At 44.5% G+C, this 17,563-nt stretch overlaps 2 protein-coding genes across 4 annotated transcripts in view; both read left to right on the forward strand.

Moving 5' to 3' along the window:
- COL22A1 (collagen type XXII alpha 1 chain) overlaps positions 1 to 10,779 on the forward strand; it is a 224,222-nt gene extending 213,443 nt beyond the window's left edge. For all 3 annotated transcript variants that reach the window (XM_068180318.1, XM_068180320.1, XM_068180324.1), the window contains 6 exons: positions 569 to 613; positions 897 to 1,076; positions 5,476 to 5,542; positions 7,200 to 7,382; positions 7,747 to 7,824; positions 8,886 to 10,779. In XM_068180318.1, the coding sequence (XP_068036419.1) occupies positions 569 to 613; positions 897 to 1,076; positions 5,476 to 5,542; positions 7,200 to 7,382; positions 7,747 to 7,824; positions 8,886 to 9,073 (741 nt within the window). In that variant the 3' untranslated portion in view covers positions 9,074 to 10,779. The remainder of the gene's footprint in view (positions 1 to 568; positions 614 to 896; positions 1,077 to 5,475; positions 5,543 to 7,199; positions 7,383 to 7,746; positions 7,825 to 8,885) is intronic.
- Positions 10,780 to 16,510: 5,731 nt separating this feature from the next.
- Positions 16,511 to 17,311, forward strand: LOC137465304 (leucine-rich repeat-containing protein 30-like). Its single transcript, XM_068177316.1, has one exon. It carries the CDS (start codon positions 16,511 to 16,513, stop codon positions 17,309 to 17,311), a length of 801 nt encoding a protein of 266 aa, XP_068033417.1.
- Positions 17,312 to 17,563: the final 252 nt, after the last annotated feature.

Raw genomic sequence — 17,563 nt, forward strand, 5'->3', positions numbered from 1 at the left:
ACTGTCTCTGACTGTGAAGCCATTTACCTCTTGTCCTATCACTACAGTCCCTGCCAAAAATCCATCCCTATTTTTCTTATAAACTCCCTTTTAGTACTGGAAGGGATTCAAAGGTTCCCCCAGAACCTTCTCTCCTTCAGGCTGAACAACCCCAGCTCTCTCAGCCTGAATCCTCAGAAGAGGTGCTCCAGCCCTCTGGGCATCTTTGTGGCCTCATTTGAGCTTGCTCTAACAGTTTCATAGCCTTGCTTATATTCTGGCACCACAAGTGGACACAGCACTCAAGGTGGGGTCTCACCAAAGGGGTGTGAAGGGACAGAATCACCCTCCTCAACCTGCTTGTCATGTGGTTAGGTTTTTTTTTTTTTTTTTTTGTTTTGTTTTGTTTTGTTTTGTTTTGCCTTTAATTGTTGATAGCTGAGAGCGAAAGAAAAAGCTCTCAGGAAACTGTGGGGTTGTTATGGAAATAAATTTTCCTGGGGTCACAGGAATCATTACAAAGGCCCATGTTTCATTATTTACTCTTATTATGGATGGTTCTTTTATGTTTACCTTCATTTTGTTGCAGGGCATACCAGGGAAACAGGGTGCAATTGGCTCCAAAGGAGAGAGGGTAAGTTGGAGAACATTACCAGTTATTTCATTATGTTGAAATAGAGAGAGCTATTTTGAGTAAGGGCCTGGGGACAAAGGTCATTCAAAAGTGAAGCCAGTGCTTCCCAGTCTTCCAGGTCTCTCTTTAATCATTCTCCATCAGAACAATTTGTGGTTCATTTGTAGTGCACCAGATGTTGTACTCAGCAACTTTGCCAGCTCAGCTGTAAGTGTTTCTCTGTGTTTGGAAATCAGAAGTTTGATTCTTATTTTGTGGTGATAATGTCCTTCTCTTCACTTAGGGCGAGCCTGGCATCAAAGGTGAAAAAGGTCTTCAAGGAGAAAAGGGTCCTCCAGGTGATCCCGGGATACCTGGTCATAAAGGCCATCCGGGACTGATGGGTCCCCATGGACCTCCAGGAGACACTGGGCACATTGGACCTCCTGGTCCTCCGGGACAGCCAGGATTTCCAGGACCAAGGGTAAGGTTGCCAGGGAAAGGCTTTGTACAGTGATTTTGTTGCCACAGGGATCAGAAAAGTGCCTCAGAGTACATTGAGGCTGACAGAAACGGGAGCAGGCGCGTTTTTTAACAGGGAGGCAAGGCTTTTAGTTCATGATACCCATAAAGGGGAGCTGTAGCACATCTCAGGGAATCATGGAATCATAGAGTGGTTTTGCTTAGAAGAAACCTTAAAGACCATTTAGTTCCATCTCCCTGCCATGAACAGGGACACCTTTCACTAGACCAGGTTGCTCCAAGCTGTGTCAAACCTGGCCTCAGACACTTCCATGGATGGAATTTGGGAAAGGCTTGTGGGGTTGTTGACTTGCACTTCAGAAGAGCTAAATAATCCAGACCCATAATCAGTGTGTCCAGTTGATGGTACCTTTTACCCTAAATCAGGTGCTGTGATGGTGGCCATAGCATTGGAGTGTAAAAAAAAGATTCTTTTTATGAGGGCAATAAAGTGTAGCACTTCATAGGGAGGACTAACACCTTCCTCTGCTGCTGGTTGTTATGAGAGACAAAATGCTGAGCCGTGGAAAGGTCACTGGTCTATTCCTGGAAATCCTGTAGTCAGCTCATCAGAATTCATGAAATACTATTTTTGTTTAATATTCTCCCTCTTTTTTTTTCCTCCCCCCTGTTGGGAAACATTCTCACTACTGAGAATGCCTGAGGGTGGTTTATCTTGCAGAATGAGAAAAACTACCAACAGCAGTGAAGCCACTTTGCCCATCCTGAGGATGAACTGGAGATCATCTCAGAGGAGAATAAACGGAGAATAATCTCTGATGTAAAAACTTAGATAAAGCATTTCTTTGTGTGTGAAATCAAGTGATGATTATGGAAACTTAATTTAACTAATAAGGTTAAACTTGATAATTTATAAGCCTTTAAAGTGTGCTCCGCAATTATGTTTGCTTAGTGGGATATACACTAACAGCTATCAAAAATGCTTAGTACTTAATGATAAAATTGTTTCTTTTGTCACCAGCGACACATCTTTTTCTCATGCAAAATTTGTGCCAGGAAGAAGGCAGTAAATAGACCAACTCTGTATTTATCAGCAATGCTATTGATAAAAATTGAAATGTCACTTAGCTATTTAATAAGATCTCATTTTTTAATGAAGAATAACTTCTGATTCAGAAGCGCTCACTAGGTTTTCATAAACATAGAGAACACAAATTGTATCCTTGTATGTTAAAAGAGTAAGTGTGAGGAAAAAGCAACACTTTTGCAAGCAGTGATATACAAAAGAATGCAGTCTTTGGATTGACCAGAAGTATTTTCAAAACTGACAGAAATGCAAAGAACAATTTTAGCCAAAAGAAATGAAAAGTGTGTTTCAAGTGGAATATCTCACCTTCTGATTTATAAAAGAAAATACTTGATCTTGCTGATTGAAAATGGTTTATTGTTTAAAGGTAGCTACAATTTTCTTTTGAGTTCTTGCAAAGGCAAGAACCTGGCAACCCTAAAACCTGTTTTTTTATTATTATTTACTTGGAAAGCCACAATCTAAAAAAAATTCTTCCACCCATCAAAAATGCTTTCATAATTTTTTTAGTTGCATTATCCAGAGTTGTAGTTCACATTACTTTGAGTTTTTACAGCTATTACAGCTGTACAACAGCAACAGCACAAAAGAACTTACACAACAGCACAAAAGAACTTAGAGAAAAGATGAAAGATACTGTGCCTTGGGAACTGGGTAGGCCAGAAAGCCACATCCTCTGTCTCCCTTCAACAGCCTGAAATCAGACAAAATCTTGTCTTGGAAAAATAGGCATCATATGTATAAACTGGCTTCTGTTTCCTGAGATAAGGCCTGTTGGCAGGGGATACATCCAATATGAGTGTTCTAATATGGGTGTTTTCAGGAAGTCCAGATAGCCAACATTAGAACCTTTGGGGCACATGTATATCTCTCTGCAAGGAAACATGCCATGATGAAAAAGAACATAGGAAATCCACTGTGATCTGGTAGGGGAGAGATGTTTCCTCATGTGATTTCTACAACTTGTCCTATGAATGCATAAGAAAGACATTTTATTAAGGCTGGTGATAGGAACAGTGCTGCAGCTCGTGCCCTCAGTCCAGATTCCCTGCTGTCACGATCCGCTTGTTGCGGGGTGTCGTGATGGTTCTTTTCACCGATCCTAAAAGTGCAAAAAGGCAAACAAGGGACTATCAGCGAATCACAAACAAATGCATCTTTATTAGGGGCCAAAACAGTAAATATGATAGTGGGGATCAGAAAGGAGATAAAAGGAGAGAGAGAGAGAGAGAAGAGGGGGATGGGAATAGCTACCAACACAGGCGAGATCCTCAGTGGTCCACATGATGGGGATCTGTCTTGTCGTGTCGGGGAAGTCTTCAAAGTTCTTGTCAACTTGGGGGTCCAGTTATAGTCCACAGAAGAAAGAGGGGGGAACATGCAGGACAATGAGAGTCCATTGTGACTGCTGTGGGGGAACAGGTGAGTCCACTGAAACCAACAAAGCAAGGCAAACACAATGAAGAATAAGTCCATTGAAATTACTGAAGGGAAGCAGGTCATGTCATTAGTGATCAGACCACCTTTTTCCCCCCATCCTCCCTGTAGTAGGGGTCTCAGTCTCAGTCCCTGGGAGGAGGGTTCCCAGTATTTGTCCATTTGTCACGGTGGTAACAAGGCAGGTGAGGGGTCTTCAATGAAGGACCACGGGAGTCACCCCAAAAGTTCATTTGGCTTAAAGGAGGAGAGTGGGCAAAGATGCAGTAGGCCGTTCCTTGCTGGGTCCATGCCAGGTCCTTGCCAATTCCTTGCCAAGTTCTTGCCAACTCCTTGCCAAGTCCTTGTTCGGAACAGCTAACGCAACGGTACAGTAGCTGCACCTGCACTGCTGCTCTCTCCAAGCTGGAACTGCAGTAGGAAGGGGTTTCTCCTCATGGCAATCGGTAGGCAAATGTGGGGGCTTCAGACGGCCTCTTACACCTGCCTAAACCAATGAGCCAATGGTTTGCTAGAAGGCTGGAAACTGAGAATGCCTTTGACTCTGTCCCCACAGCACAGTCCTGGAAAAGCCATCAGCCCAGGGCTTGGGCAGGGGCACTCTTGGCTGGGTTAAGAACTGTCAGGATGGCTGTGCCCAGAGAGTGGAGGGGAATGGAGCTGCAATGATTTGGCTTGCGGACACTAGTGGTGTCCCCTGTGCCCTGTCCTGTTCAGTTCCCAACAAAGCCCTGCAGTGCCCCACGCTGGGAGCAGAGTGGCTGGAATATTGCCCAGCAGGAAAGTTCCTGGGGTTGCCGGCTGACATCAGCCCAATGTGAGTCGGCATGTGTCCAGGTGGGCAAGGAGGAGGGTGGCCTCCTGGCCTTCTGTGTCTGCACTAGTGTGGCCAGCAGGACCAGGGAGGTGATTATCCCTCTGTGCTGGGCACTGTGGAGGCCACATGTTATATTCTGTTTCTAGTTATATTCTGGCTCCTGAGTTCAGGAATGACATTGAGGTTCTGGAGCAGTTCCAGAGAAGGAAACGGAAATGGTGAAAAGTCTAGAGTCCAACTCCTGTGAAGACTGAGGGTGCTGGTGTTGTTCACCTTGGAGAAAGGGAGCCTCAGGGGAGATTTTATTGCTTTATAATGGCCTAAGTGGAGGATCTATCCACATGGGGTTCGGTCTCTTCTCCCAGGCAGCTAGAGTTAGGGCAAGAGGACATAGTCTCAAACTGTGCCAGGGAGGTTTATTTTGGACACTACAAAGAAATTCTTCACAGAAGGGATAATTAGATGCTGGAATGGGCTGTCCACAGAAGTGGTGGAGTCACTGGAGTCATTTAAGGAAAGACTGGATGTGTCACTCAGTGCCATGGTTTACTTGACATGGTGGTGTTCAGTAAAAGGCTGGACTTTATGATCCCAGAGGTCTTTTCCAGCCCAGTTGATTCTCTGATTGTTTTGAGCCCCTTTACATTCCTCTTTTAGGCAGACCCTGTGGCCCTGTATGTGCTGTGGGTGATGATGTGGCATGTGCTAAGCCCTTTGTGGTGGTCTCAGTTTGCACATCATAGAACCACAGAGTGTTTTGGGTTGAAGGGACCTTAAAGATCATCTACTTCCAGCTGCCCCCCCATCACAGGCAAGGATGCCACCCACTAGGTGAGGTTGCTCCAAAGCCCATCCAGCTTGCCTTGAACACTTCCAGGGATGGGGCATCTGCAGTTTCCCAGAGCAACACATTCCAGTGCCTCACAGTAAAGAATTTCTTCCAAACATCTAATCTAAATCCTTCCTCTTTTAGTTTAAAACTGTTCCCCCTTGTCCTATAACTATCCGATCCCTTTACTGTGGTTATCTAGTCTCATCACTGTGATTCTGACTGTTTAGGGAGAACCCCCATCTCTAGAGACTTTGAGGAGACTCATCCAAGAGGAGTTATCCAAGCAGCTAGATGGTAAGTAATCAGTACCAGGAAGCCAAAAGATGGATCTGAGAGTATGAATGATGCTCTCCATAGTTGTGCTGGCACCTGAACCTCTCCTGCTTAAGGAAGGTAGTATTGCAGCAAGCTTGCTTGGAAGATGTGTGAAATGAAATGTGCTTTACAGTTCCCCAGGCTTTGATTTTTCCAGCAATAGCACAGAAAGTAATCAGAGTAGGTTGTAAACTTTCTTTTGAGGTACCAACTGGAGAAGAAACGTTTATGACTTTTCATACTCATCAGTATAAGAAGAGGGGCTGGAGGGGATATGGGCTGCTGTTTCTCTCTGAGAATTGTAGACCACTACTGATCCCATTGACAGTGAGATGTAGAGTTGTAGTCCTTCTCACACAGTTCTTGACATGGCTGACACACAGGTGCATGCATTTTGTTCCATGCTAAAGATCACAGGTAAATGGGGTGATTATTTCACAGATTTTATTTACACACTCTCAGTCTTCAATATCCACACCAGTCTGAAAGCATTTAAGATCAATGAAGAGAAGACAGAACACTCTTCTCCCTCTATTCTGTAGAATGTTTATATGATGCTGAGTGTTTTATGAGCTTCCAAGGTTGCTGTCATGTTGCAACCTCAGCCAGCAGCCAAGGCCCATATACTGCTCACTCACTCCCCCACCAGCAGGATCAGGGAGAGAATCAGAAGAGTAAAAGCTGGAAAACTCATTGGTTGAGATTAAGACAGTTTAATAGGGAAAGCAAAAAATGCACCCAGAAGCAAAGCAAAGCAAGGAATTAACTCCCTACTTCCCATGTGCAGACAAGTGTTCTGCCATCTCCAGGACAGCAGGGCCCCATCACAGGTAATGGTTACTTGGGAAGAAAAACATCATCACTGCAAATGTCTCCCCCTTTCTCCCCTCACTTTATACACTGAGCATGATGTCATGTGGTCTGGAATATCCCTCTGGTCAGTCTGGGTCACCTGTTCTGGCTGTGTCTCTTTCCAACCTCCCCTGCACCCCCAATTTCCGACCCTATGTGGCCATACAGAAAGCAGAAAAGGCCTTGTCTCTGTGTGGGCCCTGCTCAGCAATAACAAAAACATCTCTGTATTATCAACACAAATCCAAAACACAGCCCCATACCAGCCACCATGAAGAAAATTAACTCCACCCCAGCCAAAACCAGCATGGTTGGTCGGGGTCTTAGCACTGAAATGGCAGGCAGCGTGTGCCTGTCTGGAACAGCCTGGATCAAGAAAAGCTTTCTCCCTACAGACCAGCCACGTAGCATCTCTGCGTCACAGAAGCAGTAGGAAAAGGCTCTCCTTTTCAGAGCAGCAGTGGTCCTAGTTTAACAGGGATCCATCATCTGCACAACTACGGGAAGGGACATTTCAGATTCCTGGAGGACAAGGAGCAGAGGATGAGGGAAAAGTTTATGATAAAGTATGAAATTTAGGAGAAATTTAAGGCCACCAAGATATTTAAATAATTTAGAGAGGATCAGGGAGTCACAATCATGGATTGTGGGGGGACAAAAAATGAGTGGCCTGGAAAATTGATCTGTGACAGTACTTGGACTTTACTGGGCCCCTGGTTCTGGCTCTCCATTTCTTGGAGCTTAGTCCTTCTAGTCTAACAAACCCATTTCCCTCTCTTTGCAGCAAAGTTACCCTATATCCTGGCTCACATTCAGCCTGCACAGGTAAAAGCATCCCATGGCAGACCAGGACCTCCTGGTCCCCCTGGGAAGGAAGGACTCCCAGGAAGGACTGGCCCTCCGGGAGAGCCTGGCCGGCCTGGACAGATTGGGTCTGAAGGGCCACCTGGACCAATTGGTCCCAAAGGTAAGTGAAACTTGGTGTGTTGGGGCAGTCCAATAAAAGGATGCATCCACTCAACTTTGGCATCCACCTTTCCTTTTAGTAGCTTATAAATTGTCCTCAAAATGCAGGTGTTGGAAGCCACCTCAGTCTGTTGAACCAGAGGTGTTAACTATGACCAGCAATTGCTGGTGTGTTGCACCTCTGGCTGGAACTAGAGTGGAGCAAGTCTTCATTCCCATTTAATGTCCTCTCTCAGAGGATTTGCCACAATTAGGAACTGTTTTTACCAAATATATTGGCTTCAGTGTGGATGGAAGACCTAGAATAGTGTTTAGTTCTGTAGACCACACTCATCTCTTCATATTTTTTCTTTCCCTCTCTACAGGAGAAAGAGGAGCAAAGGGTGAGAAAGGAGACACTGGCATTGGTCAACGAGGGGAAATGGGTCCCCCAGGAATTCCAGGTGTGTTATTCAGAGCACCCCACAAAACACATCACTTAGAACCACTACCAGGACACAGGTCTCTGCTGTACTAGAGAGGTGATCAGGATGACATAAAAACAACATACACAATTTCTGTAGGATGTGGCCCTAAGGGAAGAACTATATCATTAACATCATATCTGGCCACCGTTATTTTCTCAGCCTGATGAATGACTACAATGAATCATCTCAGTTACAGCTAAGTTAACTGACCTTTGGGTCAAATCCAAAGTGAAGCTTTAATTATTAGATGCACTGTGAAGTGTTTTCTCTGTCCTTGGCAGAGTCTTCCTGTAACCAAGCTGAAACCAGAGCTTCAGGCAGCTTCAGATGTTATAAAAGGTCATATTGAAAACCTGTGCCTTGGGGATACAGCTTCTGCTTTACTATTACTGACAAAGCAGCAGCAAATACAGTTTGTCTGCAGTCTGAAATTAGGAACCATTGATAAGTTTTGTCTTCACTGCTTTCTTGGGGAAGCCCTCATAACCCCATTGTCTGCATCTGGCAGCCTGGCCTTGCATTGCCTTCAAATAACAACGTGCCCACTATGCTCTGCACCAGTGAGTTTTCTCCCCAGGCTGGCTCTTGCCTCCACTTTCCCATTCTCACCTCCTGTCTGTGAGGACAGTATGTTATTAGTGTTGTCTCATGCAGCTCCACAGCTTCAGCATGGAGGTAGAAGAAGAGCAGCCATATCAGAGCTGAGCATCCCAAGGTTGCCATAGGGAGTGAAAAACCTTTATTTCAGAGAAGACACTCTGGGTATATCCTTGAGATACATCCTAGCCAAATCCAAACCTATGGAATTTATCCACACCAGTCTGAAAGCATTTAAGATCAATGAAGAGAAGGTAGAACACTCTTCTTCCTCTATTCTGTAAAATGTTTACATGATGCTGAGTGTAAACCTATGGAAGCTGCTGTCTGCATCCCAGTTTGGCAGCAAAGCCATCTCCTGTGACGCTACACTGCTGAGTACTTCATGCTGGGCGTGTCACTCTGGTGCCACTCACCAGGGCGTTTTGTTTCTCTTTCAGGCCTCCCAGGGGAGCCTGGTTATGCCAAAGATGGGATGCCAGGACCTCCTGGCCCTCAAGGTGAAGCTGGTGTGCCAGGTCTGGCAGGTCCCCAGGGACCCCCAGGAGCCAATGGACAGTGTGACCCCTCTCAGTGTGCTTACTATGCAAGCCTGGCTGCCCGGCCCTCCAATGTCAAAGGGCCATAGCGTGCAGGGAGCACCCCCAGACTTGTTTTGAAAACTTGAATTCCTCACACCTGCCAAGAGCTCTCCAATGTCTTCAGCTGCGTTTCTTTCGCGGGAGGCCTTCTAAAGCCAACAAGTGCTGCCGGTCGGTCAGATTATTTTTATGAATTATAATTATTATTATTGTTATTATCTTTGATGTGATATGTGAACTTATTTTTTGTTTGTTTTCTCTAACATCAGGGCATATTAAAATGCTAAAAATAAGTGGGTTTTTTCCTCTTTTGAAAAGCATATAATAGCAATGTGTTGTGGGACTGTTTATGCAAAACCATTCCAATGCCAAATTTTTTGTCTGTTATCTGATTAATTATTTCCAAAGCTTTATCCCTCACCCTTTCAAATGAAATCAAATCCTGCAGCCTGGGGCATTGACTGTGACACACAGGCACAGGATTGTTGGTGCTATTTGCCATCCACATGGCAGGGAGGAAGATGAAATCATACCAAAGCTGGAAAAAGTGTCTCCAGTACATCCAACTCCCAGTGGACAATTTTGAACAGCTAGTGTGTGCTTTCCAGAAGATCTCTGTTAAATTTAATATTCTTCTGCTGATGAATGAATCAATACTCTATAGGAGCTACTTTTTCATGGAGTCATGTGGGATTTCATAGTAAAGGCCTGAAGGTTCAACACAGAAGATCACAGGAGAGTTTTTTTCCAAGAAATGGAGCTTACTTACCTATGTCAGGGAGAGGCATTTGCAAGGTTATCCTCTGTCAGGTCAAGGATGATAAATCCCCTGTGCACTGTCAGAACATGCACAGCTCCCTACCACTGCTTCACCCCAAAATGAGCCAGAGCAGCATAGAAAGTCCCCTGGTATTAAAAACTCAGGGAGCCAACTGTCACCCAATTCACTGTTTTGGTTGATCCACTATGACAATAACTTGGCAAGTTGTGTTCCTTAGAGGGCTGGTGCATTGTGCAGCCTGGTCTAGGAGATTGTTAATCTCTGATGAAAGAATCAGAGCAAAGAGATGTTCAGAAACACAGGGGATATTGTGTTTGAGGGTGAAAGCAACAAGCCAGACAGTGGCCATTTTCCCCTATCAGCTAATTGCTAAAATCAACCTAAGAATGCAAAGACAAAGTAAAAAGGGGATGGAGTCTGAAAAGACCTTCACAATAGGTCATTTGTAAGCTTAAGCCTCTGACCAAGCCATGTCCACCCACTAAGTGCAGATCTGAGAAGTGATCAGGCCTCAGATATGTGCCAGCCAGCAAAGCAGCTGCATTTTCAAACCTCTTCTGCACAAAGCAGTTTGTAGTGAGAGATGGGAGTAATGGACCTGACACAGGCACTAAGTGCTGAATGTGTTTGGGAATCTGGTCTGCTCTTCTGGAGACAGAAAAGAGGCACCCTGCCCTGCTAACACATTCTCCATATGGCATGGTGCTTCCAAACTGGCCAGCCCAAGCAGAAGCCACAGCTGTTGATAACCAGCCCAGAATCATACCCTGAGGCTAAAGTGCAGAGATCAGCATTTGCCAGTCTTGGAGTCTTTTCCCACCCAGTAGCACATAAAATTTGCCTCTACTTTACTGAAAAATGAAATTAAATAACAACTACAAATGCCAGGGTTAAACAAAGTCTGTACTGTGTAGCTCTTAATGGTGCTATTTTTTTTTGCTATTTCCTATGCAAATAAACTCTTTGATTTGATTTTACTGTGTTTCTTGCTATGGAAAGACCAATCAAAGTGAAAATACCATGAAGTAAAAAGCTTACCACTTTTAAGTAACTCTCAATGGCATATCTGTTACTGTACTGCATCTTGGGCTAGCTTGCTGGATTTTAGTGTTAAGCAAACATATTGATCACATATTTAACAGAAGCATTTTTCTTAGTCCAGGCTGAGATTTCATCCCTCCAGCGGTGAGGCAGAACAGGGTCCCTATTTGAGAGCATCTCCTAACATGGGATGAGACGTTGTTTTGGGTAAATGTGGTGGTAATGAACAGGTGTTATGGAGGTCAAACATGTTAACTGGGCCATGCAAATGTGACATTTAATTCCTGTCATGATGGTTACCTCTTCATCTCTACAGGCTCTCTTTTCATCATGTGTGTCTGATGTGCCATGCATGTCACAGATTTCAGTACATTCTAGTGCACCATGAGAAGGAAATCTACATAATGATATTCTGTTAAACAAATTCCAGGGTCTTTAACTCCTGTGAGGTCATAGAATCATAGAATAATTTGGGTTGGAAGGGAACTCTAAGGGACATCTAGTGCAATCCACAGTAGGTGAGACAGTGCACTGGCATCCAGTTGCAGGAGATAAAGGGGGTTTTTTTGATAACCTGTTTCATTTGAATGACTGTGGGAGCCATTTCCAAGAGTCTGTATTAGGAACACAAGGGAAACACTTGCATCTTTAATAGCAATTGAAAACTCTGCATGAGCTAGACACAGACTACATATCTGAGCATTTTCCACCCATAAAAGAGGACACAGCCTAATTCCCTTTGCTTCAGCATATTCCCTAACATATGGCTATCTGATCAGTCTGTTCCCAGAGACACCCCAGACTGTCTCTGTGCCCTGAATTCAGTGGGTGCCATTTCCCTGTTTTTTCCTAAACCTTGTTTTCTCTCCAGCCAGTTAAATGACATTTACCAGGCAGAATCTGTTATTGTGAGCAGAGTACATGAGCTGCAGACCCAGATCAAGACCCATGTTTGTACTCACTCCGATTTTAGTCATCAAAGGGAGGTTTCTATAGCTGCCACCTCTTAGAGAAGCAAGCTCTACAGGAATGTGCCTAATAGGACACCTGCAATAACAGGTAAGAGAGGAGGGTGTATTTGGAGGATTCAAAAACTGCCACAGTTTTTTGCTTCAGTCTGTTTGTGTGTATTTGCAGTCTTTGGAAAGGTGGCCTGAGATTACTTTCTAAAGTAGGTCTGCCATCTGGGAAGCCAGTAAACCTACAAGTACAGCCCTGGGCATGGTCAGAAGCTGCCCTCCAGAAAATGCAGGTGTCTCTGTGCCTGAGCAGGTGACTGTGTTTGTCCAGCACTGTGCCAGGTGAACGCACAGCCAGGAGGTGGCAGGTAGGACAGGGGCAGTGGTGGTGGCTCTCTCCTAACCACCCTTGAGTAAGGGAAAGTTGTGGCATTGGCATCTCAAGTGTTCCTGTGTCTGCAACCAAGTGTGTGGTAAATCACCATACAGTCTGTTCACTGAGTGTGAGGTTTAAATCTGGCAATAGACTGATTTTTTGCTGGATTTTGTTTTGGCCCTGTGGCACTATACTGCTAAAATTGCATTAGAGAGCCAGACACTATATTATTCAGATTTTTAAAAGGAACACATGGGATTTATGGCACCACTGTCAGTTGCTCTTTTTTTCCCCTTTTTTAAAATAATGTGTAAATTACAGTAATTATAGCAAACAGACCATTATTTCATTCAATTTTTTTTTTTTGCCTGTCAAATAAGTAAATTACAAAGACAGAACAAAGCAAGAGGATCATTTGGGGAAAATATATTTTTTTGTGTTAAATTATTTAACAATTTCTAAACAGTTTTGAATTAGCTGCTTTTTGGAAGCTGTATCAAATGCCTGAGGGTTTTTTTTTTCCTTTCCATAGAGACAATAAAAATACTGTGGCAGCTAAGCCCAGTCTCTGTGCTCTGACCACAGAACTGGTTAGGAGATGAACACAGATTTTACATTCTGAGCAATAATTAAAAAAAAAAAACTTTAAAAATTATGTTTAAAACCCCTCCTAAAATAAAGTCTTTTCTTAATTCAGTGTTTTAATGTGGAAACTGGCCAAGTTCTGCCCTGTTAAAGATTGCATTTGACAGCTTCTGGAGCAGGACTTGGTGCCTAGGAATGGCTGTGTGCCACCATCCACAATATATAGGGCCAGAGACACTGACAGGTTATGATGTAGGACCTAGGGGAGCCTTTCCAAAGCTTCAATGGGTGGCCCCAGGGGAGACCACATCAAATAATGTAAAATGTCTGTGTCTGGGTACCTCAGTCCCATGCTCAGTCTCTCACAGTGAGATTCAGAGTCACAGAACATAGAACCATAGAATATCCATAGCTGGAAGGGACTCACAAGGATCATCAAAGTCCAGCTCCTTGACTTTAAGGAGTCAAGCTGTGGCACCTGCACTTTGGTGACTCCAATGAGAGCTGTAGAACCTGGAGATCCATTCAGCTTATCCTAAAGTATTCAGCAGCAGCACTCTGAGCCGTGTTGTCTACATTAACTACATCTTCATGGAAAAGAGATCTTCTGGTAGCTGTATTTATCTTCCACCATCAGTCACTCACATCCCCCCTGAGCTGGTGTGGGGATATTCATGTTACAGGTGATGGCAGGTTGGGTGCTCTGTGACCAGCAGCCAGGCTGCTCAGGGGGAAAGGGGCAAGGTTATGGCAGGAACCTGTACTGTCCTTGGGCAATGAAAACTTTTTTAAAATCACTGCACTCACTCAACAGTTACAACATAGACTGAAAAAATCTACTTTCAGCCTCTGTGAGCTGGAGCACAGTGCTGATGAGGGTTAAGGTGGCTTCTCCATGGCATGGCAGGAAGAGCAGCAAAAGGATGAAGCCAGTCTGGAGTTGTAGGCAGGCTCCTGCCCCAGTCTGCAGCCCTGTGCAGGGGTGAGCATCCACCAGAGGCCACCAGGCATCCTCCTTGCTGCTGCTTCTGCAGAACTGCTGGAGGAAGAGTCTCTTTATCAGCCACCTAATTGCCTCCTACTTACTAAATTTGGTAGCTGAGGCCTTTAGGGCAATATCGGTCCATTAGGGTTTGGATTTTTCTTTCAACGCCTCTGTAAATGGTGAAGTTGAATCAAGAAACAGCCTGCTTAATTTTCTTGATTTTGTTTAAACCTGGAAGTCACATACATAGTAGATACTTGTCTTCTGACTTGTGGAATGGAAACAACTGCTTAGAAAAGCATGAAGATGTGATGAAGAGGAGGTTTCTTTTGGTAGTTGCTTTACAAAGCAGATTTTTGTTGTAAGGGTTAGCATCTGAATACCTTGCAGGGCTTGGCTCCACAATATTGATGCTGGCAACATTGTTGAAGTTTGTCTGAACTGAGAATGAGACCATCCTGCTGGGTCTCTAGGGGATTATGTGTTGAAAATGCAGGTTCTTTCTTGCTACTTTAAATTTTGTGACATGAGCTTTATGTAGAAAGCATAAGGGGACAATTAGGAACATTAATCATGCTCCCAACCTTCCTATCACCATCAGGAAGAGGGATGTCCTGTAAGGAGCAGAGAAGAGCCTGCCACCTTTGTAAAGGAAAATACAGGGTCAAACTCCAGGTTTGAAAAAGTGCAGCAAGAGAATATTGCCAAAACCTACAGAAACTTCTTTCTGACCATACCTTTGTTTCTGCATGACATGCTGTCTGAAAGACTCGGGTTTGGATTTGAAGAGAAAAGCATGTTCAAACAGAAGGCAGCACATACAGCAATTTGGTTTATTTCACAGGACAGATGTATTTGACAATGTGTTCTTAGTGACACATTTTTCCCCTTAGCAATGTGGGGGATAGTTTGCATCGAAGTCTGAAGTTATTTTCAGTGCAATAACTTCTTCAGTACCTTTTTGATGGGAGTTGAGTCTTATTCTTACAGTTATTTGTGAGGTCTGTTGGAAAACAACCTTCTTCTGCAAGTGAAAATCTCACTTTTCCTTGGCTGCTGCATTTGTGTCTCGTGTACAGATATTTCTAAGTTATTGCACCCATTCATGCTTATGAAAAATTATTAAACACTCTCAAGTTCTGCTGATTTTTTTTTCATGTTCTGCTTAATTTTTTTCATGCAAAATCCATCCCTGGAAGGTTTCAAGGCTAGGTTGGATGGGGACCTGAGGAACCTGGTCTAGTGGATGGCATCCCTACCCAAAGGGGTTGGAACTAGATTATATTTAAGGTCCCTTCCAACCCAGAGAATTCTATCCCAGGAGCCTAATAGGGCTAAGCAGCCTCACAGGAAGTGATACTGTTTTCTCTTACAGATGCTGAAAATTTATCTGGAAGAAATTCAGGTCTTGATTTTAAAATGATTATGGTATTTGCACTGTGAATCCAAGTCAAGGGTGACAGCTGGTATATGCCAGGCCTTAAAAATGTGTATTTCAGGGTGAAACCCAATTAAAAAGAACTACAATCTAGACAGTAAAAGAGAGTGCTGAACAAGAATCCCCGAGTCCTCTTGCCAGCATTGTCTGAATAGACAGCTACTACCACTCACCTGTGCAGCCACACACTCCCCTGGTGCTGGAACACAGGCTCCAGCAAATTCAGGAACATCCTGGTCTGAGATGATCAGAACTGAGGAGGCTGGGAAAGCAAAGCTGACGTGCAAGACCTGACCTTCACAAGACCTGACCTAGTAGACCTGCTTAGACTACACCTCTAACCCATTGTCTTCTACCTCTAATGACCTATGTGTCTCCATCTCAAGGAGGCCTCTCTCCTTGAGAAACATTTGAAATGGCTGTCCTAAGCAGTTTTTTAGCTGAAAGGCTTAAGGACTAGAGGATGAAGTAAAAGAGGTCGACTTTCTCAGCCTGAGGCTTCAAACCCACAATTTTCTCCTTCCAGAAAAATGCCTTGCTCTCTACATGACATGCTGTGCTGAGTGGCTTGGGATAAGCCTGGCATTTTACACATCTACAAAACCTTTGACAGCAAGGAATCAAAATTTGCTTTTAATTATGCCAGAGCAAGTGCAACACGAGAAAAATGGTATCTCCATGGTGTAGGGGTTTACACACTTAGCAGGAGGGAAGAAGACCTCCAGATTTCAAAACTGATCCTTTATTATGTTTGCTGAATGTTAAAGGCACAAACTGACCTGAGGACAAGATATGTTAATGGTTCCCAGTTCCCAGGCCAGCAGCTGTTACTCTTCTTGTTGCATTTACCGTGTTCTTGTCCCATTTACCATGTGCCTTATCTACTCTGCCTTACTGCTTCCATTGCAATCCCAGGAAATGTGAATTCTTCAGGCAAAGGCACCCTTGATGCTTCCAGAAGGAAAGAGCCACACACAAGAAGAGATTTGAACACATCTGCTGAAAAGCAGAGGCAGTTTTCCCTGTCTGACCACTGCTCCCTGGTTGCAGGCGTGAGAGGCCACATCACAGCTCAGGAGCTGAGTTTGTGTGCTCTGCAGAGCAGGAGGGGAAACACCTGATCATGTGAGAATACCAAATGTTTACTCAGTGGAATGTATCTGAGCAACTCAAACACTCTGTGTGTTGCTAACGTGCCCAGCAGAGCACAAAGCTGACAGAGAACCTTGATCCACCAGAAACCTCAGAGGCTGCCTGAGGAGCATGCAAGTAATTGTGACTGACAGTCTCTGTTCAACCAGCCACTGTTCTGGTGGGATATGGATGCAGTCACCTCTCCCAGATGTGCCTGTCCAGGTCCTGATCCACTCTGGAGGTACCTCACAGAGCACGATCCGAAATATGAAGGGAAGAAGAAACTCAAGATCTCTGGCAGAGACCTGCTGTCAGTTCCCATACAAGTCTTTGGCTTGGAGCAGCTGCAGGTGCTGGAGATGACCCCAGAACGAGAGAGCTGCCTGAGGTACAGGATGGAGCTGCTTCCCCAGGAGATCGGCCATCTGAGGAACCTCACCTGCCTCTATGTGGACTCCAACAACTTGAAGAAAATCCCTGCTGAAATCGGCACTTTGAGCCGCTTGGAGAGGCTCACTCTGAGCAACAACAGCCTGAGCTCGCTGCCCGCAGAGATGGGGGCACTCCAAAGGCTGCACAGCCTCCACCTTGCCAACAACAGCCTCACTGAGTTGCCTGCAGCTCTCTGCCAGCTGAGGAGCCTCACCTTTCTGGATGTGAGTGACAACAAAATAGATACCATCCCCTCCAGCATTCGGCATCTGGAGAAACTGGAAACATTGCTATTGCTCTTTAACTCACTGGAGAGCCTTCCTGAGGATGTCTGCCTTCTAAGGAATCTGCACACACTTTGGTTGGGAAACAACCATCTACGGTCCCTTCCAGCGGCCTTTGGGGAGCTGGTGAACCTGGACTGGGGATACAACTACTGCTCATGCAATTTTGAGGGGAATCCACTGGAGAGTCCTCCCCCTGAAGTCTGCAGCAGAGGCCCTGAAGGGATCAGAGACTATTTCTTATCACTTCGTAGGATTTGGAAAGACTAAACCACTGGTGTCAGTCCTCTTGAACTGACTGTGATGGAATTATCCTGTGCAAATCATCTGCACAAGCAAAATGTGTTTCAGACAGAAAGGTCTGGTGAAATCACTCTGTGGAGCTCAAAAGCTTCCTCTCTCTGTAATGTGATTTCTCTGTCAGTCTTTTTCTATTTTTTTTTTTTGTGTAACTAGCATTGAACAGTGGTGTACACCTTTCAAAAACTCATCCAGGGACAACTGTAATATCTTTTTGTATTT

The sequence above is a fragment of the Anomalospiza imberbis genome, chromosome 1, assembly GCF_031753505.1.
Source record: "Anomalospiza imberbis isolate Cuckoo-Finch-1a 21T00152 chromosome 1, ASM3175350v1, whole genome shotgun sequence".
NCBI lineage: Eukaryota > Metazoa > Chordata > Aves > Passeriformes > Viduidae > Anomalospiza > Anomalospiza imberbis.

What these genes read in the sequence shown, in the direction of transcription:
- LOC137465304 (XM_068177316.1), top strand. Translation starts at nt 16,511, where the DNA reads ATGGATGCAGTCACCTCTCCCAGATGTGCCTGTCCAGGTCCTGATCCA.